Here is a 24,100-nt window from a genome sequence, read left to right on the forward strand (position 1 = left end):
ATCTGTTTTAATTTTCATGATGTGCTAGTGTAGCTTGACTAGAGAAATAAATCCAGAGACACTCATATATCTGTAAAAAAGAACTTTATATCAAAGAGTAATTGTATATTAAGAAAACATCCCAGCCCAGTCCAGAACAAGTCCATAAGTCTGATACTAGACCATATATCCAGTACCAGTCTATAAATTCCTCTTCAGACTCACACAACACATGCAATGATGCTGAATGTAGGAAGATCGCAGGCCAGTGGGTGGAAAGTCTTGTGGAACCCTGACAGACTTAGTTTATTTTGTCAACCTGGCTGATTAAACACACGTGGGATTAATTGAAGGGTGGAGGAATAAATGGCTCAGCAAGCCTTGCCTTTCTAGTTCTTGGGTCTCTTGCTTTGTGATGGTCAGACCAGGGTGCAGCTGGCTTAACCAGTTCCCTGCTTTAGCTGGCAAGGCTGACTTCCTACAAGACATCCCTGAGGAGAAGCCACATGGACCTACTCCAATGCAGCCCTGGGTGCTGGAGCAGCCGTGTGGGGACCCCTGCCAGTGCTGAGATGTTTACACTTTCACTAACTTGGCTTTCCTCCTGCAGTCGGCGTCATGGTGTGTGTTTTGTGAGATGGAGCAGGACTTTGTGGATTGGTGTCGGACATATGGGTTCATGTTGGAATTGTGGACTTGGGCAGCACTGGGTTGGGATATTTTTATTGATGCACACTTAACATTTATATAAAACTCCCTCTTATAGATGAGTTTCTGTGGATTTGTTTCTCTAAAGTACCCAGACTACCCGTGGTGGTAGAAGCACCTCAGTGCTGGTGTGGGTCTCCATGTGGCTCCTACCGCTCCAAGGCTCTGGCTGCCATCAGCATAGCTCCATCTGGCTTGTCCACATGAATATGAAGCAGGGAGAGTGTGTCTCCCTCTCCAGGGAGGAAGACAGGAGTTCCCAGAATCCTCAGGAGAAGGCCATGCCCACACAAAGGCCTCATTGTCCATGAGCTGATTGACAGGCTAGACTCCACCCCTTCACTACGTTGCCAGGAGATGGTGGAACCGCCACACACAGCAATCCTATGGAAGAGGTACTGTCTGTGCACACTTCTGTTTTACTGATAAGGAAACGGAGGCTGCGAGAGGTTAAGCGGCTTGTGTAAAGTGGCACAGCCAGGGTTCTACCTGGGGGTGCGATGCCAGGTCTGTGTTCAGCTGAACCTCATTTGTCATCGTTTGAAGAAAGTGGGATTCCCTCTGGCTCCCAAGACTGTCTGCCCCAAGGCAGAGATCCGACATACCTCACCCTCCAACCTTTCTATCAGGTCTAATGCCAACTGCCCCCGACCTGCCGCTTTGCCTTGTCGCCCGTAGCCTTCTCCACTTTTCAGCTGGGTTGAATGATCCATTGCAATGTCCATGCAGCATTCACAGACACTGCTCCTGGTGATGGGGCTGATTAGGGAGGTTGACAAGTTACAACTCAGGTAAGGAATGCTCAGCCTTCAGTGGCGCAGTCCTGTTGGTTTCTCCTTTGCCATGTCCACGGGCAGGACTGTCTCTGGCCCGCAGCCTCTTGACCTGGCCTGTGTGTCCTGCTCAGACAGTGCTCGCCTCCCTGCCATGGAGTCAACGCTGACTCATAGCGACCCCTTGCAGGTTTCCAAGACTATAGCTGCGTATGGGAGTAGAAAGCCCAGCCTTTCTCCCGCAGAGCTGCTCATGGTTTTGGCCTGTGGACCTTTTGGATCGCAGCCCAAGGTGTAACCACTATACAACCAGGGCTCCATCAGACAACGCTACAAGGCGTTTTGAAGACTGCTAATAAATACCCAAAGTGGCTACCACCCTGCCATCGGCCTCAGTCTGAAAGGCCTCAACGGTGGGCTTGGTTGGTTAGCAAAACCCAACATCCCCAAGTAAGTGCCCAGACGTACCTCATGCCACAAGCCAGTCCAAGGCATTCAATTTTACTTGCTTTGCAGGCTTTGACGTTCACGGCTCTGTCTCATTCTCTGGCACCGGATTCTGCTGCTGTGTCCCTATTATTACTCCTATTTCATACCCAGGGTGCAACTCAGCCGGTGATTTGGGGTCTCTTAATCCAATGTATGAGAGGAATGAATGTGCGGAAACCGCAGCTGATCGCACCCCCTGCCACTTCCCTGCGGTCCATCCCGTGAGTCAGACTCTTAGCGACGCGAGAAGCTCAGTTATTTAAATGTCCAGACTTCAAGTGGGGTAGCTAGGGTCGCGTCTCCGTTTGAGGATTGCCTTGACTTTCCAGTTTCAAGAAAAATGTGTTTCCTCGGATCACTGTGAGATGAAAGGGCTGACGAGTGGGAAAAGGCTAAAGGACCAGATGCCGGAGGGCATGGAGGGGGCGGCTGAGGCTGTGTCTCCAGCGTTTGTGAAGTGTGAGCGCACAACCCATAGTGTGACCAGCTCCTTGGTTAAACAGAGGCTTTGAGATGCTGTATTTATTTCTACCTATTTCAGGCAAGAGCCAGGCTCATCAGAGCTGTCCTGGGTGTCACATGATAGACACAACGAAGCCCCTGACCTGGTGACAGAAATAACCTCTACATGCCGTCTAACCAGCGCCAGTGAGGTGTGACTCTTCATGATGCCTTTTCTCTGTTTCCCTAGGCAGCCAGGATTGCTTCCTTCCAGCAGCATCTTTTCTGAAGAAGCGGCTGGTGAGGAGGCCAGGCTACATGAGAGCTGTACCCGGACCTCAGATCGGGCTTTCCCCTCCTGTTGTGGGCACACCGCTTCATGCTCAGGACACAGTATGCAGCGAGGAGAAGCGAACTGAGTCCAGGGCCAGGCATTGTGGCCTCTTCCTCGGGAGCCTGGCTCTGGCCTCTGGGGGCCAGCCAAGCCCAGCTCCGAGCTCTGGGAAGGGCGACTTCTGCTTCAAGATTCAGTCTAGAACGGATCCCACACTGTCTGACCGGCTTCCGAGGCCCTGTAGGCCTGGGCATGTGGGGCGCCTTATGGATGGACCTGGAGTTCCTGGACCAGCCCTCGAAGTGACCTCTGATGAAGGAGCAAGGGACATCTGGGGACAGGAGGACAACAGCAGCAGCAGCCAGGGTAGTGGCCTCCAGGTCTCCTCAGCCTCTCCTTGCTCTCATGATGCTTTTATTTCAAGCTTCAGCTTTATCCAGCTCTCCCTGGGCTCTTTGGGGGTACATGAGAAAGGAGAAATCTGCCCACCATCTAGAGAGGCCAAATCTCTTGTCCAGAACCCCACAGACATGAAAACCAAAGCTGCCAGCCTGCACAGGACCCAGGAGGACCCGTGGCTTCTCTCCAGGCCACTGCATCCCAAGGTGACTCAAGATCTGGAGGACTGTGCCTGGGTCACAGGAAGCAGCCCCAGACCAGGAAGAGAGACTCCTTCATCACTTGATGGGGATTCTGCTCCACCTTGCTCCTTGGCATTTGGTCCCATTGGTTCGGAGGCCCACATTTTGGGGATTACTCCTAGCTGGGACCCGCTGCTCAAGAAGTATGAACCTGCCCTTCGTGACTGCCTGCTAAACAACCAGAAGCAATTAAAGGTTGGTGTCCCCCAGTCTCTGGGGTCCAGGGACTGTTAAAAGCCCAAAATAGGGACTTGGAGGAAATGACTGGGTGCTGTGGTTGTCTTACCCCACCCCTCTCCCTCCCCAGAAGCTGAGCAGCTTCTGCTGTGACCAGCTATAGAAATGATGATCTTGCACTTCAGTTTCTTCTATTTTGGTTTGGACACAGATCTTGGATGCTATGATTTATTCCCTGTTAGCTCTCAAACCCTTCTAGAGTCCCTGGCCTAGGTAGTACATGGTCAGCTTGTTCTTGTGACTCTTTGCTTTGGCCTAGGGAACTGGAGGTAGATTTCAAGCAGTATTGGCTTTCTTAGCGTCTGTACAGTTCCTTTGGCCAGAACCCCAGTTCTCCTCAACACCACCCTTTCTCTCCCTCTTCACATCTCTTCAACATCACTGTTGCTGCTCTAGCTCAGGTCCTCCTTATTTTTAACCTGGATTTTGCAAGAGATTTCTCTAGTTTCTCACCTTTCCAGTTTACCCTTCTCGTGACCAATAGCATTGTATTCCTGCAACGGAGGTTGGATGATGTCATTCCTTGGTTTAAAAACTTTCATAGCTTATTGCTGTCCCAGCACAACATCTGACAACCAGGACCTTTCTCAGCATGCTCCTGGCCTGCCTGAAACTCCTTACCTTCTGGTGCTCCAATCCCCTGGAGCTAATGTACCAGTCTTGCAGAATCCAGGGGAAGAAAGGTCCAAGCCTCAGTGCCTTTGGTCATGGTCTTTCCCTAGACTAGAATGACCTTCTCACGCGTTCTACCTGGTTAATTCTTCCTGCTTATCCCTTTGGATGTAACGCCAGTGCCATTTGCTCATCAGATATTGTCTGCCTGCTCTCGACTCAATAAGGAACTTTGGTGGAATGGTAGGTAAGCACTTGGCTGATAATTGAAGGATTGGTGGTTCAACCTATCAACTTTTCTGTGGAAGAAGGTGTGGCAGTCTGTTTCTGGAAAGATTATGGGTTTGGGGCCTTATAGGGGCAGTTCTAGTCTGCCCTATAGGGTCCATGAATCAGAATTGACCCCAAAACAATAGAGATTTTGGTTTCTAGGCCAAATGTGTTCCTTACTCCAGTTTGCTTCCACAGTCCTCTGGACATCTCCCAAGTATACAATCACATTTCATAAAATATTGTGGGTCCTATTTCTCCATTTGACCACAATAGTAGGGAACCTCTTGGTACTTTTGGATGTCTGATGCTTAGTGTACTGATGGAATCTTAGCAGGTGTTTGATTAATAATTCTTTTAGTAAAAAATAAAAGGGTTTTATTAAGGTGAGCCGTGTTCTTTAGTTGGCACAGGTTTGGATTGAATGTGCAAAAGCCAATCTCAGGGCCCAACTTACAAAAAACAATTAACAGTGGATATTTGCATGATTATGGTTTTCCAGCTCTAAATGACCAGTTATTAACACTTTATTTCAGAAACTTAAAAACTTCTAGCTAATACATACGTACATACTCCTCTATATTAAAAAATTGAGTTTTGACTCAGATAAGGAAAAAGTCGAACAGAGTTTTGTTATAATTAGTGCTTGTATCTTTCCCAAATAACCTCATAAAATAGAAACTTGCTTTGGAAGTAATTCTGTTAATTGTGCCTCACTTTTCTCTCATTTCCTCTAACCAAGGTAGGTCATGTCATTTCGGAGACCAAAGCCTGAGCAGACAGGTATCTTTGGTGCCAAGAAGCATTAGGAGCTCACTGTCAATTCGCTGAGCTATCAGGTCATCTGAGGCCACAGGAATTAGAACTACCAGGGCCTGTAGTTATGGAAAGGACCCCTGGTGGTGTAGTGGGCTAGGCAGCGAACCTCAAGGTTAGCAGTTCAAACCTACAAGCTGCTCCCTGAGAGAAAGATGAGGCAGTTGGCTCCTGTAAAGATTTACAGCTTTGAATATCCTATGGAGCATGTCTATAATCTGTCCTGTAGGGATACTGTGAATCAGAATGAACTCAATGCCAATGGTGGTGATTGTTGTTGTTATGGAAGGAACTCTAGTGATTCAGTGGTTAAATGCTCAACTACTAACCCCAAAGCCAGAAATTTGAAAACTCCAAACTCCATGGAGGAAAGGTGTCAGTGTCTTGGAAAGATTACCAGTTAGGACACTCTATGGAGGCATTCTATGCTATCTTTTGGGGTCATTATGAGCCAGAATCCACTTTACAGCAGTGGGTTTGGTTTCTTCCCACAGTTCACATCAATATATACCTTGTCATGAATGGCAGGGTCTAGGCACAGTTTATCTGGAGTTTAAGTGTCTTTGTCTGTGATAATTGAATTTCTGAATAAGAGAAAATGTGATCACCTGCTTTAATTAGCTGAATATCACGTGGAAGAGGAATGAACTTTATTCAGCGTAGTGCAGGTGCTAGTGCACAGGAATTGTAGGAAGGCAGGTTTTATTTCAAGACCATGAGGAAGCTGCTGACAGAGGAGTTCCTGAGGCGTGGGCTGTGTATGTTCACACAGAGGCCTCACACTGCTGCTTGTGGCTGTAAGTAAGACCTTTAGGGCTGAGACGGTGTCATTCAAAAGGATCCTTTAAATGACTAAGATTTTAATGTTCCGTGGCCTTTAAATATTACAATCTATTTTTTTGGTTTTTACTCCCTTTTACCTTCTGGCAATGTGGATTCAGCACTGGAATGCTAATTTAAAGTTGGTGGTTCAAGTCCACCAGTTGCTCTGTGGGAAAAAGGTTAGATTTCTTGTGCCCTTAAAGAATAGCTTTGGAAACTCGATGGAGCAGTTTGTTCTGTTCTGCTTTATACGACTGCCATGAATCAGAATTTGCAGTGGATTTTGTTTTGTTATTCTTCTTCTTAAATAGAAATGCAAATCTTAGGAATTGAATATTTCTCATTCACTACCATTGAATCAATGCTGACTTAGAGTGACCCTCTGTGGCTTTCTGAGACTGTAACTGTTTACAGGAGTAGAAAGCCCCGTGTTTGAACTGCTGACCATGCAGACCGCTTTCCAATTCATAACCACTACACTATCAGATTTCCATTTAACATTTAATTCCCTTTAAAGTATATGCATTTTATACTGCTCAGAAATAACCACTTAGGAATATTACCAGGAATTGAATGGGTCCAGAAATTGGAGATAAAAGGAACTGCGGACTGGGCCTGTAGATGAGCTAAGTGGGAAGAGCCCAGCGAAGTAGCTGGGCTGTCGAAGCTGGGGAAAAAGGAAAGACATTGCGTGTCACTAAATGCCCATCTGATGATGTACTTCCAGCAAAGGTGGACATTCCAACGGAACTCAGAGCCCTAACAGGGATTTTTTTCAGGAGAGGGTAGAGCGGGATGAGCATTGGCCAGAAATGGATTTTTCTTGGACCTCTTCTGTAGTTCTATTGCTTCTGCTGGATAAGTGTTTGAGATTACTGTCATTTGGATATAGTGATGTTAATGTAATAGCTTCATATGCCAATGCAATTCTTTACATAGGCTTTTCCTGTCTCTGATATACAGGGCTAAGTTACTAGTGAAATTCACCCTTGGAATATGAAGTAATTCACAGCCAAAGTGGTTAATTGAATTTATTCTGAAGAAATTTATGACTAGTACTATGCTCTGAATAAGGAGCCCTTGTGATGTAGTGGCTGTGTGTTGGATTAGAATAGAACTTGAGGTTAGCAATCTCGAGGTTTGCAGTTCAAAACCACAAACCACTCCAGGAGAAAAATGAAGCTTGTCTACCCCTGTAGAGATTCTCAGTCTCAGAAACCCACATGGTTTTCCTACAGGACCCTATAGTGTCCTATAGGGTCACTGTGGGCTGGAATAGACAGTGAGTGAGATTGAGTGAGTGAGTGTGTTAATCTGGGTAGACTAGAGAAACATATCTAGGGAAACTCATGTGTGTAAGAGAGAGCTTTATTTCAAAGAGTAATTGTATATTAAGAAAACATTCCAACCCAGTCCAGATCAAGTCCATATGTCTGATATTAGCCCATATGTCCTATATTAGTCTATATATTCCTCTTCAGACTTAAACAAAACATGCAATGATGCTGAATGCAGGAAGATCACAGGCCAGTGGGTGGAAAGTCTTGTGGATCCAGTGATGGTGGAAGCATCTCAGTGTTGGTGTGGTTCCCCACGTGGCTCCTCCAGCTCCAGGGCTCTGTCTCCATCAGTAGCTTCATGTAGCTTGCCAACGGGAATGTTAAGCAGAGAGAGTGTGTGTCCTGCCTACAGGTAAGAAGAAAGGAGTTTCCAGAATCCTCAGGAGAAGGCCATGCCCACACAGGCATTATTTTCTATGACTTGATTGACAGACTAGACTCCACCCCTTCACTCAAGTTGATTATGTAACTGCCAGAGACCACTGCTTGTCAACTTGACACTTTTATACAGCTCTTTAGCCATATGTAATGTTTAAACAAAGAAATAATAAAATAATATATGTATCTAACAGGATAAAACTAAAATGCATACAATTCAATATGTACCAGCCTAATTTAAACATAACATTCTGTAAGTGAATATTAAGAACAACAAAGCAACAATATTCTATGCCTAACAATTTCAGTTAAGTGACCACCTACACCATAATCTTATAATCCCATAAATATATCCCCACACTTATGAAAGCTTGTAAGCCAGCCACTTCATGCCTTTATCCTTCCCATTTTGGCTATCCAGTTTCTATACTGCCCACTTACATCAACCCAGTGCTCTGAGGAGACAATCACATTCTTTGACATGAAGAATCTTTATTCCAGTTGGAACCTTATGAAGTCCTTATCCATAAGCAAAGTCAAATCAGGACAGGCCATCCATAAAATCAACAACAATATACACCAGTTCACAGCTCAAAATCTGTTCTTCATCTGGTCGGGTTCTTGTCAACTCAGTGTGTGCTGCTTCACTCAGCCTCACCAGGGTGCCCATTGGCTGCCGTGCCTTTAGACTATGGGCCCCATCACAAATTCTCAATGATCTTAACCACCTAGTGCTAGATTATGAACATCAGACCAGACAACCTGCTCTCATTTTCTCCTCTAGTCCCTGGGAACCAGGTCCACAGGTGTCAGTGGTCAGACTCAGCCCATCTCTTTATTGCTGTTTCTCTCACTTCTACTCAACAAGTGGATCCAGGTGGTCACCTAGCAAGTATTTCAGAGTGGCCATAGGCTCCCTTCAACTGTCCTAGAGTGGAGAGTTCCTTTCATGGGTCCAAATTTTTCCAGCTTCTGACACAAACCACTAGTTCAAAAATCCAAAGGGTTCTTTTTCCCCCTTCAATCTCTCAACAGACCGCTAGGCAAGTTTCTTCACCTTTAAATGTCCTGAGCACTCAAGACATTGGGTGGGGCTTAGCTTTTCAGAGCCTTATTTTCAGGTGTGTCCTAACCCATTTAAATATTCAAATTAATGGTGGAAGGCAAATGGGCTTACTAGCTCTTTATTTTCATACTCCCCAATAATCATTTCTATCAATTATTATATAATAACAATAATTAGAAGAAAACAGGATAAACCTAGTATAGGCAGACCCTAAACTTAATTCTTAAAGCAGTCAAGTTCAATCCTTATCTCTCTTATCTCAATCCTTAATCTAAATTATTCCTTTGATACAAAATATGATCCTAGACCTCTGACTGAATAAAGCCAGGGCCAGGCTTTCTGTCAGTCATGTTGACCTTTTCTCAGCCATTTTCAGTAAGCAGCATGGTCTCTGAGAAATTCAAGGGTCAATTTTACCCCGAGCTCAAAATATACATTAATCACATTCATTTTTGCCATTTCAAAAAGGTATAGCCAAAGACAGCAATCAAGCAAAATAATCAATACTTTAACTTCCCATATTCTTTCTAGAAAACAACCCAGTAAACTGTATAGACACTACTGACCTCTGGCTAGCCAAAGCAGAAAAACTACCATGAGACAGAGGTCAAACAAGCACCCACTCTCCAGTTTTATAATTTGTTTCTCTAGCACCCTACTCCTGCTACCACAATGGTTCCAGGAGTGGAGTACTGGGTGATCAGAGCATGCTGCTGCTTTATCTAGTTCTCTGCCTTAAACTATGAGCTACACTAGCTACAGGCCAGGCCAACCTGTGTATCGTGTCGCTAAGCTTAAAGCTCTCTCAAGACCTGCTTTGCTATGTTGCTGGTGTGTACATCGATTGAGCTGGAGGCTGGTGGATCCTATTGCTTTGCATTGCTTGCATTTGATAAACCATCAGGGTCTGCTTTTCTAAGCTCTGAAGCTACTGACAGTTGGGGACCTTCCCTGCTGCTTGCTGCCTGTGTGAAGACTTTACTTGCCTTGCCCAAGGGAGGATTCTGTTGTCTGCTTGCTTGACCTTGAACCCTGCAACCCACATGAGTTGAAGGACTTCCAGTATATTAACGGTTCCAGAGAAGTGAGTTGAACTGAATCCTCTGTACTGCTGTATGGCCTAGCTGTTATAATTCTTCTCACTGTATAAACTTTTATCTATCTATCTATCTATCTAAAATCATAAGCATCCTGGTTTCATTTCCCTAGAGAATCCTGCTTAACACAGGGAGTGAGTGACTGTGGTAATTACACAATTTCATGTCAACGTAATAAAAGAATGAAGGGGTTGAGTTTAGCCCATCTACCAGGTTACAGCCTGAAGATGTCTCCTTGTGGGCATGGCCTAATCTTGAGGATTCTGGGAACTCTGTTTCTCTCTGGAGGTGAGACACATTCTCTTTCTACCATGTTCTTCTTGCTGAGAAACCACATGGAACCACCCTGATGGCAATCAGAGCCCCGGAGATGCTTCCACCTTCAGTGGATTCATAAGACTTTCCACCCACTGGCCGGTGATCTGCCTGAATTTGGCATCATAGTATATGCTACATGAATTTTGAGAAATTCATGGGCTAATATTGGACTTATGGGGTAATATCAAACTTATAGACATGACTGGAGTGGCCTGGGATGTTTTATTGATGCATAATTACTTTTGATGTAAAATTCCCTCTTCCACATACATGAGTAGCAATGACTTTGTTTCTCTAATTAACCTTGTCTAGAACAGGGACTATGCTTTGGGTAGCCCTGGTGGTATTGCAGGTTATGTGGCTGCCAACCACAAGGTCAGCAGATTGATTTCATTACTTCCAGGGGGAAAGAAGAGACTATTTCCCCTCCTCGGAAACTCCAGGGAGTTCTAATATGTTCTGTCTTGTTGCTATGAGTCAGAATTGACAGGCTGGCAGTTGGGTTACTGTGCCTTTGGCTTTGGAGATTGCACTAGTTGGGATAATCTAGTAATAAACAACAGCAAAATATCAAGTTGAATTTCTTGTTTATGTTTCATGCCCCATAGATTGCTGGGGGCTGTACCCCACAGGGTCACGCAGGCTGCACCATCTGGACATATTGCCTTCCCAGTGATTGAGACAGGGCAAGAGAACACTGAAGGAGCTTATAAGAACGTCAGCCCAGAGGGGCCCCAATCCCTTCTGCTCATATCTCGTTAACCCGAACAAGGGGAAGAACGACATGTAATTCCTCCATGAGCTCAGAAAGAGAGAAGACAAAGATGAGAATTAGCATTTTCTACCAAACAGAACAAAATAGTTTTTGACTTCAATATGCTCAAGGGTGAATGTTGCCAATGGACAAAAACCAAAGAAAACAAAAAGGTAGCCATAACATTCTGCGATTTAAGTTAATGTTCTTCTCTGGGTTCCTCCTGCCATTTGGGGTGTTTACTTTCATAATGTTAATGTGATTTTTAGAACAGAGACCATTTTGTCAGGAAATTTTATTTGTTCTTATGATACATTTTTTTCATGCATGTAGAGCACAGTGTGATACTTTTGTTTAAAATAACATTCTAGCTTTCTGTGGATTTTATGCTCTAATTATTTCTCTTTATATATATTTACATAACTTTAAAAAATAAACCTATTCATCTGGCACTGAAAAAATGTATGTGTGTGTGTATTTTTCTTTTTATGAAGAATGAAGTTAGTTTTGAAATTGTTTCAAAATGTCCTTCCAAGAAAACCAAACCCAATACTATCAAGTCTATACCGACTCATAGTGACCCCCTGTGGGTTTTGAAAACTGAAACTGTTGTGGAAGTAGAAAGCCTAGTCTTACTCCGAGAAGTTGCTGGTGGTTTTGAACTGTCAACCATGGGTATCGCAGCCCAATGCATAACCACTACATCACCAGAGCTCCTCCCAAAACGTCCTTGGCTTTAGTAAAATAAGTGTGCTTGAATGGCATTGTAACTCGTTTTTCATTTTTTCTTCTCAAATCAACAGATAAAATCCTTAAAATTGAAGCTTCAGAAACTTCAAGACAAAGCAATTGAGGATGATGATTATGATAAAGGTGAGATTAACTTTTTATTTATTATTTCTTCTGTTTCCCACCCCGACCCATTTCTCTTTCTTACCTTGCTCATGAATTGTGAAACTTGCCCCGCTGATTGGCTTCACTTAGTGACAACTATTTTACAACACTTTTATTTTGTGGATTCTAAAGCCTTTGACATAATCCTTTGGATTATAACTTTAATGGTTGTCAAGAAACACTTGGAATGATATATAATAAACTGACATTAATTTATCTGCCTGATTAATTTATCAAAAATATTTGTTGGACACTTCTTAAATGTGACCAGCAGTAGGAAAGTAATGGAAATTTGCTATCCTTCATATGATGCTTCCAGACTGAATCCCTCATGGGATTTCATATTTCAGACTTCATATTATTTAGACCCAGAGTTAGGAAGTGTATGAATTCAAGAGATGCTAGGATATCCCAAAGGGGTCAGATGCATCAAATCCTGGGGAACCTGGCTAAGAATGTCTTAGCTAGAAAGGAGGAGTTACAGCAAGAGGAGTGAAGTTAGAGGCATGAGAAAAGATGAAAAGAGGCGCCATAACAGGAGTTGATGAGCCAAGAGAAGGGACATGTCACCCTCTATGGCTAAAGAAACTGTTACTGAAGTCCAGCAACTGGTGGAAGAAGTCTGGGTTCTGAGGCTGGGATCTCACATAGTTTGATATTTTAAATTATAAGTGAACATCTTGACCTCGGCAAGCTTTGCCATGAATATCAGCTAAGAGCTGATCTCGCAATTTTTTTTAAACTTGAAAAACTGTAAGTACTGTTGTTTTAAACTTTGGATATTTTTTTAACTTTTTATTGTGAGTTATGTGAATATTTACATAGCGAGTCAGTCTTCCATTTAACACTTCATGCACATTTTGTTTCATGTCATTGATTGCAGTCCTCACAATGTAACATCACTTATCCCACTTTCTCCCCAGGGTTTCTTTCCTCTCTCCTTCCTAACGCTTCCTGTCTTCTGAAATTTGTCCTTGGATAAATTCTGCAATTTTGATCTCCAATGGTTGAGGTTTGATTCTTTCATGATTCTAAGAAATGCCTACCGATAGATAAGTGTATTGCTTGGCTGACAATTGAGCCATGGAAATAGGGCGATGCGTTAGTGTCAGAGGGTGGTTAAGCATCATCGTCTCTGGAGTTCCACCAGTCTTTATTAGACCATCACACGGTCATTTTTATGATGTTGAATTTTGTTCCACAATATTCTCCCACTTTATCCAGGACCTTCTAATAGGATCCCTATTAGAGGATTCAGTAGTAGTAGTAGTAGTAGTAGTAGTAGTAGTAGTAGTAGGAGGAGGAGGAGGAGGAGGACGAGGAGGAGGAGGAGGAGGAAGAGGAGGAGGAAGAGGAGGAAGAAAAGGAGGGGGAGTAGTTAGACACTATCTTGCTCTTCTGGTCTCCGGATCATGAATGCTGAGCTTAGGGTGTTATATTAATCTTCAATATTCCTCATTTCTTCCCCTTAACTACTAGTGAGACCAATAGTTGCACCGTAGGTGTCTGCTTACAAGCTCTTAGGCCCTCAGGTCCTATTCACTAACGTAGGATGTAGAACATGGTCTTTGTGGTTTATGTTATGCCAATTGACCTTGGTGTCTCCTGAGACTGTGGTCCCGAGCCCCCAGACTCAGTGGCTTAGTCCCTCAAGGTGCTTGCTTATAACTAGGAGTTTTCATAGCTTTGCCCCCTGTGTTCTACTGTAGTCATGGGTTTATTTACGTCACAGGTGAACTCACATGCAAAAATAGCTGTCACACATATATATGAGTGTAGTCCCCCTCTTCCCACACCTGATTCATTCTACATGTCTAGCCTGTATCCACTTGTAGATCACCATTGTTGCTGTTCTGTGTATATATTAGTATTTAACTCCATTATCTTAACTTGTGTGTGCGTGTTCTTTCCAGTGTCTTCCTTTTATGGGATCATTTTGTACTAACTTCCTCCTATTGCATATCCTTACACTTCATCCAAGTTAATTTCTCTCTACCCTTTAATCATGATTTACCCTTACTTTCTGTCCCACCCATGTTAACCATTTAAGAATAGTTCTTTCTGGGATTAAAACTTTTCTTTACTTTTAATAGTAGTGGCCTGAAACAATATTGTTCTTTGATTATTCACGAATTTCATTCAGTCTCATGTCTTCCATGTTCATCATATTATAAGGTAATTCACAGATTCATAATTATTATTTAATGTTACCTAATATTCTATTGTGTGTATCTACTATATTTTGTTAATCCATTTATTCATTGATGGGCAATTACATTATTTCCAACTTTTTGCTATTGGAAATAGTCTTGTGATGAACATTGGTGTGCATACATCTATTCACATCATGCCTCTTCGTTCTCCAGGATATATAGTAAGTAGTGAGATTGCTACATCAAATGGTATTTCTATTCCCAACATTTGGAAGAAGTGTCGTTTCATTGACCAGAGTGGTAAAGAAAAATTTTAATCCCAGAAAGAACTATTCTAAATCCCACCAGTAGTGTATTAGAATTCCAGTCTTTCCATGCCATCACAAGCATTTGCTGTTTTCTTTATTTAAACTTTGATTAATGCTAGAGCAGCGTGATATTTCTAATGGGTAATATGGAGTTGTGCTGTGGGTTAATTTAGTAGTTCCAATAACAAATGCAATGGTCACTGTTGCGTCATTCTGTCCTCTTCATGCCTCAGGTCACTGTGAAGACCTGATATGATTCAGTCTCCCTTGAGTTTGCCCACCATATTCTGTGGTCCTGTTAAGTGTGCCCCATTTTCAGAGTGCACATGTAACTTTCAGGACTAAGGTATGCCTGACCCAAACTATGGTATCTTCAGTTGCATCATAGGCATATGAAAGTTGGAAACTGATTTAAAAAGACTGAAGAAAAATTCATGCATTTGAATTGTAGTGCTGGCAAAGTATATTAAAAATACCATGGACTGCTAAGAGGACAAATCAGTCTGGCTTGGAACAATATGGGTAAAGTGCTCCTTAGAGGCAAGGATGGCAAGACTTCATACATACTTTGGACATTTTGTCAGGAGAGACCAGTCCTGGAGAAGGACATCATGTTGGGTAAAGTAGAGTGGCAGTGAAAACGAGGAAGCCCCTCCAGGAGATGGATTGACACTGAGGCTGCAACAATGAGCTCCAGCACAGGACCAATTGTGAGGATGGAGCAGGATCAGGCAGTGTTTGTTTCTGTTGAGCAGAAGGTCGCCACGGGTGGGAACGGACTTGATGGCACCTGACAACCACAGCAACGCTGTACTGGGATGCGGAGGGAAGGTGCAGCGTCCTCTTGATGGACTAGATGGAATCCTGCATGTGCCTCCATTCCCCCAGTGGGTTTGCTCCATGAGGAGGAGGAGACTCCCTCAGCCCTGTCAAGGTCAACTACTCCAGGAACTGATCCTCTCTTTGGGAGTGGCCCCAGGACTCATGGTTGGCCCACTGAGAATTCATTTCTCTGCTTGATTACTTCGTGTGGGATCCACCTTTACACTTTCTCTGTCAGTGCCCTGCTCGCTTACTTTTGCATTTTTCAGAAATTCAGGGCTTCAGATTCCCCCCTCCCCCCCATGTAATAATAATACCAGTTGACCACTTAGCTGTCTTTCAAATTTCTTGGCGTAGGCTAATGAGTACTTTCAGTGCTGCGTGAGTTTCATGAAGCATTTCAGTTGCTTTCTCTCAATTCCTGGAGCCTTAGTTTTCGTTGATACCTTCACTGTAAGTTGGGCTTCTTTTAATAATATTATTTCTTGATCAACATTTTGTAATGGTGTAATGTTGACCCAATATTTTCGGTACAGTGACTCTCTGTATTCCTTCCATCTTCTCTTGATGTTTCTTTCACCCATTACAATTTAATATAGAATTGCTTCAAATTGTAATATGACTTGAAATTGTCTTCAGTTGTTTCAATTTGGCATATACTGAGTGTGTTTTTCCTTTCTGATTTTGTGCCTCCAACTCTTTGCACATTTAATTATAATTCTTTACGTTGTCATTTTGAACTGCCCTTTGCCATTTTCTGTTCAACTCCTTTACACTACAGAGAATCCAGGACAGATAACCCTTCAGGACCAATAATGAGAGTAGCAATACCAGGAGGGCAAGGGGAAGATGTGGGGAGAAAGGGGGCACTGATCACAATGATCTACATATAATTCCCTCCCAGGGGGATAGACAACAGAAAAGTAGATGAAGGGAGACAGTGGTTAGTGTAAGATATGAAAAAAAGTAATTTATAAATTATCAAGGATTCATGAGGGAGGGAGTGTAGGTGAGGGGGGGGGGATGAGCTGATACCAAGGGCTGAAGTAGAAGAAAAATGTTTTGGAAATGATGATGGCAACATATGTACAAATGTGCTTGACACAATGGATGGATGTATGGATTGTGATAAGAGCTATAAGAGCCCCCAGCAGTGGAGCAGCTGCTGATTTCAAACTGCTGACCTTGCAGTTAGCAGCCGAATGCATAACCACTATACAACAAGGGATCCTTACATAAAGCCAAGGGAATTCTTAAAGGGGAGAAGATACTTGGCTAGATGTTCAAGTGATAAGAGAATTAAATAATCATGTAAGAGGGGGTAGTTTAGAATAAAGGTGCAAGATGGGTAATATTGTACTGGAAGCACATTTTATAATAAGGTGAGAAATGGGTAAGCCACTGTCACCATAAATTATAATACAAACGCTTGGTTGTCTTGAAATTTGAACTGGCTATTATCTGGACTGTATTACTCCACTGTGAGGGCCAGTGCACGGAATGACACATAATAGTCGATCAATAAACTTGTACATTTGAATGCAAAGTCATTAGGAGCTTAACCAAAGTTGAGGTGGAGAATTTATTGCAACGAAATTTGCTGAACTAGAATTTGAATAATATTTATTTTCCCATCTAGTTTGTGCTGGTTTACATTGAAAAACATTACGAACTGTTGAGAATTTTCTTCTTCACATTCAGAGTTTAAATCTGTGTGAACTTTTGCTTTCCACTGTTTGGAAAAGCTGTGTAACATACTCTGTCTCAGGGGCTTGCGCACGCAGGAATCTGTGAGTGCGGCCGGAGAAATAAGAAGACTGACCTTGTATCTCTTGATTTTAGAGCTTTCCCCCTTTCTTTCTCTTTTCACTCATAAAAATTAATTTGTGTTCCAATGAAAACAATTGGCATGGAATAGAAAGTTCCACATTTTATCTGATCAAAGTGTTGGCATATTTCCCTGCTAACGCCAAATAGAGAAACATTTTCAGGGCTCCAATTACATCTCTCTCTCTCTTTCTCTAGGGAAGAAACATTAATATTTTCTTATATTCTTGAATAAGGCTGGGAAAAGTTTGAGAGCAATAGACAAATACTTATGATATTTGCTTTGGGTCTTTAAGAGGCTCAAACTGCTTAATTTGGGTCATCTTGTTAATGCTTGTCTTGTGCCTGCGGTCAGCTGAGGTGCAAGGAAGAAACTGCTGTGTCCCACAGAAGGAGACGCTTTTACCCGGAGAAGGGAAACGGGGCTGTCATGTGGCCAAGTCAATGAGCAATGGAGCATACGGGAGGGAGGAGAAAAGAGCGTGTGGGATAAATTTGGTAGGGTTACTGTTCTCGGGGTCTCTGCCTTGGGTTGTGGACTGAAGCCCTACTAGCCCATGGTCAAGTGAACAAGTCGTGTTGTGAGGAGGAAGGAACTGAACTTTGGAAATTCAGAATTGATGGTGATAAGTAATTCCGATGTTATCCAGAGTTTTAGAGCTTCTTGGGTGGTCATGAGTGGAATAGTTTCTTTATCCACCATCCCAGCCAATATCTGTTATGAAAAATCCCACTACAATCAAAATCGACACATTGAGAGAAAGTAGTCACAGCAGAGGTCAATCATAATTATACTGTATTGTGAAACCAGCTCTTATTTAAATTACCACAATCTTCACTTTCCCCCCCTCACATTCTTCACTTTTATAAATTCTGTCTTTGGCATGATTTCTTTTTCTATGGGTGCTATTCAGTGGTTATATCTAAATTATCTAACTCAATACCCCTTTCTTTCATTAAGAACCATGCCCGCCTTTCCTCGGGGCTTTGAGTCTGAGCATTCTCCTGGAGCCCAAAGATTAGGATTAGACGACTTCTCTGCACAGAAATAAAGATGAGATTGAGTATAGAAAAAGTTAGCAGCTTCTTTTTATAACTTTCCTGTCTAACATAGGAATAAGAAACAAGATTTTACAGGATTACATGTTGTTAAGAGTAGATGGGAGGTGGATGCCATGGGACAGAGAATCTACTCCTGGAAGTGACTTAAAAAGTGCATTGCATTGGTACCTGTTTAGATCACCATTTCCAACAAACTATCACTTAGGATCATTTACAGAGAAAAAGCAGCATTAAACATGAATGGAATATTTGTTATTTTTGTTTGTAGTCCCCCCGCACATGTACTTTCTTGTCTTCCTGCATGAGGATCTGCAACAAGGGTAAATCCTGCTTATTGTCTACAGAGCAAGCCTACCAGCCCATTTCTGTGTAGGTCTCTCATTGTCTGGGATGAGGTTGCTTCTTGTAAAGTGAAACCACAGAGTCTATACATATTTCAGCTCACATGCTCCATGCTGGAGGAATTTCTACTATGCCAGTTTTGTCAATGAGAAAGTCTATCTTTTTAATTTCTTACTTCCAGAAATCTGGAATATTTTATAGAAATTTGGGGGATAAAATTTGGCTGGTATGTTTTTCCACCACTTGTCTGTTAGTTTATTGTACTGTGGTGACTTGTGTGTTGCTGGAAGCTATGCCCTTAGTATTTCAAATACCAGCAAGGTGACCCAAAGTTAACAGGTTTCAGCACAGTTTCCAGATGAAGAACAGGCTATGAAGAAGGAATAGGCTGCCCACTTCAATGAATCCGACAATGAAGATCTTACTGATAGCGTCACCATTTTATTGGATACTGAAAACCTTGTGGATAGTGGCAGAACATTGTCAGAAATTGTGCAAGAAGATGAATCCCTAAGGTCAGAAGGCACTCAAAATGTGACTGAGGAAGAGTTACCTTCTTAGAGTTGAGTCAGACTTAATGACTTGGATGGAGTAAAGGCTGCAGGAGAAAGGCATTCCAGGACCTTCATTTACTGATGGGGCATGAAGCAAAATGAGAAGAGACAGCTGTAAAGTATGAATTAACATCCAGAACTTGGAATGTATGAAATATGAAACTAGGAAAATTGGAAGTTGTTAAAAATGAAGTGGAACACATAAATATTTTCTAGGCGTTAATGAGCTGAAATGGACAGGTGTTGGCCATGTTGAATTACAAAACCATAATGGCTGTTTCAAGTTCTACCTTGAAGTACAATGCTGTCTGTGGCAGGATATCTATCCACATACAAGGATATCCAGTCAATACAATTATCATTCAAATTTATGCAAAACTAGCGAAGCAGAAAGTTTATAATTTTATCAATGTCTTCAGTTGAAAACTGATCAAACATGCCATCAAAATGCATTAATAATTATTGTCAATTGGAAAGTAAACGTTGGAAACAAAGAGGAAGGAACAATAATTGGAAAATGTGGTCTTGGTGACAGAAACAAAGCTGGAAGAAACAATGAAGAAGTTCAAATCTAGCAGTGAAAATGAGACCAGTGTGCCGAGGACAAACTGCATAAGCAGATGTGGTGAAGAAAGCTGATGGTGCCCGGCTATCAAAAGAGATATTGTCTTGGGTCTTAAAGGCTTGAAGGTAAACAAGTGGCCATCTAGCTCAGAGGCAGCAGAGTCCACATGAAAGAAGCGCACTAGCCTGTGTGATCACAAGGTGTTGAAGGGATCAGATTGGAAAGAGGGAACTGATTACAAGGATCTATATGTGACCCCCTCCCTGGGGGATGGACAACAGAAAAGGGTGTGAAGGGAGACGTCGGACAGGGCAAGATATGACAAAATAATAATTTATAAATTATCAAGGGCTCATGAGGGAGGGGGGAGCGGGGGGGAGGGGAAAAAAGAGGACCTGATGCATATGGCTTAAGTGGAGAGAAAATGCTTTAAAAATGATGGGGGCAAAGAATGTACAGATGTGCTTTATACAATTGATGTATGTATGGATTATGATAGGAGTTGTATGAGTCCCTAATAAAATGTTTAAAAAAATAAAATGAGACCAGGTATGACTGTGGAGCAGATCAATTGTTCTTATGTAAGTTCAGATTGAAGCTGAAGAAAATAACAAGAACATTAGAGCCAAAATACACCATAAGGCTATTTCACCTGGATTTCAAGAACACCTTAAAACCAGATTTGACACATTGAACATAATAGCAGAAGACCTGATCAGCTGTGGCTGACATCAGACTAGCATATATGAAGAAAGCCAAAGTAACTAAAAAGGAGAGGTCAAAGTTGATGTCAGAAGCAACCGTGGACCTTTATCTTCATCACAGAGTAGCTAACACAAAAGGAAGGAATGATGAAGCAAAATAACTGAACAGAAAAATTCAAAGAGTAGTTTGAGAAGATAAAACATTATAATGAAATATGCGAAGACCTGGCATTAGAAAACTAAAAAGAAGATAGACAGCACATTTTAAACTAAAAGAAGTAAGGAAGAAATTCAAGCCTCAAGCTGCAGTACTGAAAGTGTCTCTGGGCAAGTTATTGAATGATGTAGGAAACATCAAAGGAAGATGGAAAGAATGCACAGTCATTGTACCCAAAAGAACTGTCAACGTTCACCCCTTTCAAGAGCTAGCACATGCGCACGAGGCAATGGTAATGAAGAAAGGTGCTCATGCTACACTAAAGGCATTAGCTAAAAATAAAGCTCTGGAGATTGATGGACGACTATTTGAAATGTTTCAACAAGCTGGACAATACTGCAAACGCTCTGTAGTCTGTGTCAGAAAATTTGGAAGATAGCTACTTGGTCAGTTCACTGGAAGAGATCCATATTTGTACCCATTTCAAAGAAAAGTGACCCAACAAAGTACGTAAATTATAGAACAAGGTCATTAATATCACACACAAGTAAATTTTTGCTGAAGATCATCCAAAAACAATTGCAGTAGTACATCGACAGGGAGCTACTAGAGATGCAGGTCAGATTCAGAAGAGTCCGTGGAACAAGGGATATCACTGCTGATGTCAGATGGACCTTGGCTGAAAGCAGAGACTACCAGAAATATATTTATGTGCGTTTGATTGACTATGCCAAGACATTGGACTGTGTGAATCATAAACGATGGATAGTTTTGAGAAGAATGGGATTTCCAGAACAGTTCACTGTGATCATGAACAATTTAAATATGTTGGGCAAACCAAACTTACACAGTTGAGTGAACAGAACAATGGAATACAGCATGGTTTAAAATCAAGAATGGTTGTATCCTTTCACTACGCATATTCAATCTGTATGCTGAGCAAATATTCGAGAAGTGATGCTTAGAAGCATGTGGCATCAGAATTGGAGGAAGGGTTATTAATAGCCTGCAGCATGAAGATGATACAACCTTACTTGCTGAAAGTGATGAAGATCATGGATTGTTACTGAGGTAGTTAGTTTATTGTGCCAACCTGGCCAATAAACACATGTGAGGTTAGCCAAAGGGCAGAGGGATAAATGGCTCAGTGAACTTCCCCTTTCTAGTTCTTGGGTTTCCTTGCTTTGTGATGGTCACACTAGGGTGCAGCTGCCTTAGCAGTTCCTTGCTTCAGCTGGCAAGGCTGATTTGATGCAAAACATCCCCAAGGGGAAGCCACATGGATCTACCCCGATGCAGCCCTGGGTGCTGGAACAGCCGTGTGGACACCCCTGCCTGCGCTGAGATGTTTACACATTCACTGACTCGGCTTTCCTCCTGCAGTTAGCATCATTGCATGTGTTTTGTGAGATGGAGGAGGACTTTGTGGATTGGTGTCGGACATATGGGCTAATGTTGGAATTGTGGGCTTGGGCAGCACTGGGTTGGGATGTTTCCTTGAAGTGCACTTACCCTTTATATAAACTCTCTCTTATACATGAGTTTCTGTGGATTTGTTTCTCTAAAGTACCCAGATTAATACATTCACCTTCATTATGGAGTACAACTCAATGTGAAAAAGACCAAAATTCTTAAACTGAACTATTAGGTAATAACATGATATATGGAGAAAAGATGGAAATTGTCAAGGATTTGATCTTGCTTGGATCCACAATCAATGCTAATGGAAGCAATAGTCTAGAAATCAGAGAACACCTTGCATTGGGTAAGTCTGCTACACAAGACATTTTTAAAGCATTGAAAAGCTGAGGATTAAGCTGTTTTTTACCCAAACCAATATATTTTCAATTGCCTTTTAGCTGCATGTGAAAATTGGATATTGGATAAGAAAAACTGCATTTGAATTATGCTGCTAGTGAAGAATATTAAATATACTAAGAATTGCTACAAGAACAAACAAATCTATCTTGGAAGTACAGCCATCTAGGATGGCAAGTCTTCATCCAACAATGAAATATGTGGTTTGATTTTTTTGACTGTGTCTTTCCTGAGCATTGATTGTGGGTCCAAGTAAACCAAAATCTTTGTTCATAGGTGAAAGGGTTTAATTCTATGTTCCCAAATCTGTTCCTTTGGTCTATGTATCTACCACTCTACCAATACCAGGCTGTTTTGGGTAGAGTAAGTTTTGAGATTGAGAATTGTGAAGTTTCCTACTTCATTCCAGTTCAGAAGTCCTTTGCTTATATGAGGTCTCTTTTCTTTCCATATTAAGTTGGTGAGTTGTTTTTCTATCTATTTAATGAACGATTGAATCCAAATTGGGATTGCTTTATATCTGTAGACCACTTTGGGTAGTAGTGACATCTTTACAATACTTGTCTTAAATCTTCCTGTGATCATGATTTATTTTTCCATTTGTGGAAGTTTTAAAAAAACAATATTTTGTAGGTTTTTTTGGGGTGTTTATGTATGTCATTTGGTTCTCGTTATAATTATTTGTAAGCATTTAATCTTTTGGATGGCTATTTTAAATGCTACTCTTTCCCACTTCATTCCCCTTTCAGAATTTTGTTAGTGTAAAGGAATCTGATTTTTTAAAATATATGTTGATTTTGCACCTAACCAATTTGCTGCTAATGTGTCTATCAGTTTTAGTAGGTTTTTTAATTGACTGTCTAGATTTTCTGAGTATAGGACGTGCAGATAGGATAGCTTCATTTCTTCTTTCCTGATCTGAATGTCCTCTATTCATCTCCCTTGCCTTCTTACTCTAGCTAGGACTTTGAGGATAATACCGACCAAGAGAGTTGATAAAGTACATTCTTGTTTGATTCTAGATCACCAGGAAAATAACTTTAATCTCTTTGTTGGGAATAATGTTGGCTATTGGTTTTGTGTATGTCTCACTGCCATCGAGTTGATTCTGACCCATAAAGAACCTACAGGACAGAATATTTCCTATGGGTTTCTGAGACTGTAGCTCTTTACAGGAGTAGGAAAACTTGTCATCTGGAGTTAGCAACCCAACACTTAAGCACTACACCACCACTGCTCTGCAGTTTTGTACGTGTACCCATAATTATATTCAAGGACATTCAAGTAGGTATCTCCTTCGTTCTTCCTAATCTATTAGTCATGTGCAAACCCCACTGACTACCTGTTCATTGCGGGTGACCCTGCTGATATTTGAAATACTGGTGGCAGAGCTTCCAGCATCTTGGCAACATGCCAGCCATCATCACAAAACAAACGGACAGCCACGTAGTGGTTTCATGAGGAATGTTGGTCTCTAATTGTCTTTGTTGGTGATGTCATTTTTCTGGCTTTAGTACCAGGGTTTTGCTTGTTTCATAGAATGAGTTGGGGGTGGGGGTTGGTAATCCGTTCTTTTCAATGTTCTAGAGTAATTTGAGAAGAATTGCTTTGAACTCTTTTTGAATATTTGGTAGAATCCCTCAGTGAAACTAACTGGGGCATGAATTTGTTGTTGTTGGTTGTGTTTTAATGACCCATTCAATTTCTTCTTTTGTTGTGGGCCTATTCAAAATTTCTATCTTAGATTGTGTTAGTTTAGCTAGGTAATAGGTTTCTAGAACTTTGTTAATTTCTCCTAGGTTTTCAAATTTATTGGAGT

The 24,100-nt window shown here is 41.9% G+C and overlaps 1 protein-coding gene across 1 annotated transcript in view; it reads left to right on the top strand.

Annotated features, from left to right (window-relative positions):
- Positions 1-2,314: 2,314 nt before the first annotated feature.
- Positions 2,315-24,100, top strand: part of DISC1 (DISC1 scaffold protein) — a 415,073-nt gene continuing 393,287 nt past the window's right edge. Inside the window, 3 exon segments of the mRNA XM_075542777.1 lie at positions 2,315-2,408; positions 2,641-3,560; positions 11,879-11,948. Of these exon segments, the coding sequence (XP_075398892.1) occupies positions 2,315-2,408; positions 2,641-3,560; positions 11,879-11,948 (1,084 nt within the window).

Source organism: Tenrec ecaudatus, chromosome 1 (genome assembly GCF_050624435.1).
Source record: "Tenrec ecaudatus isolate mTenEca1 chromosome 1, mTenEca1.hap1, whole genome shotgun sequence".
In the NCBI taxonomy this organism is placed as follows: Eukaryota; Metazoa; Chordata; class Mammalia; order Afrosoricida; family Tenrecidae; genus Tenrec; species Tenrec ecaudatus.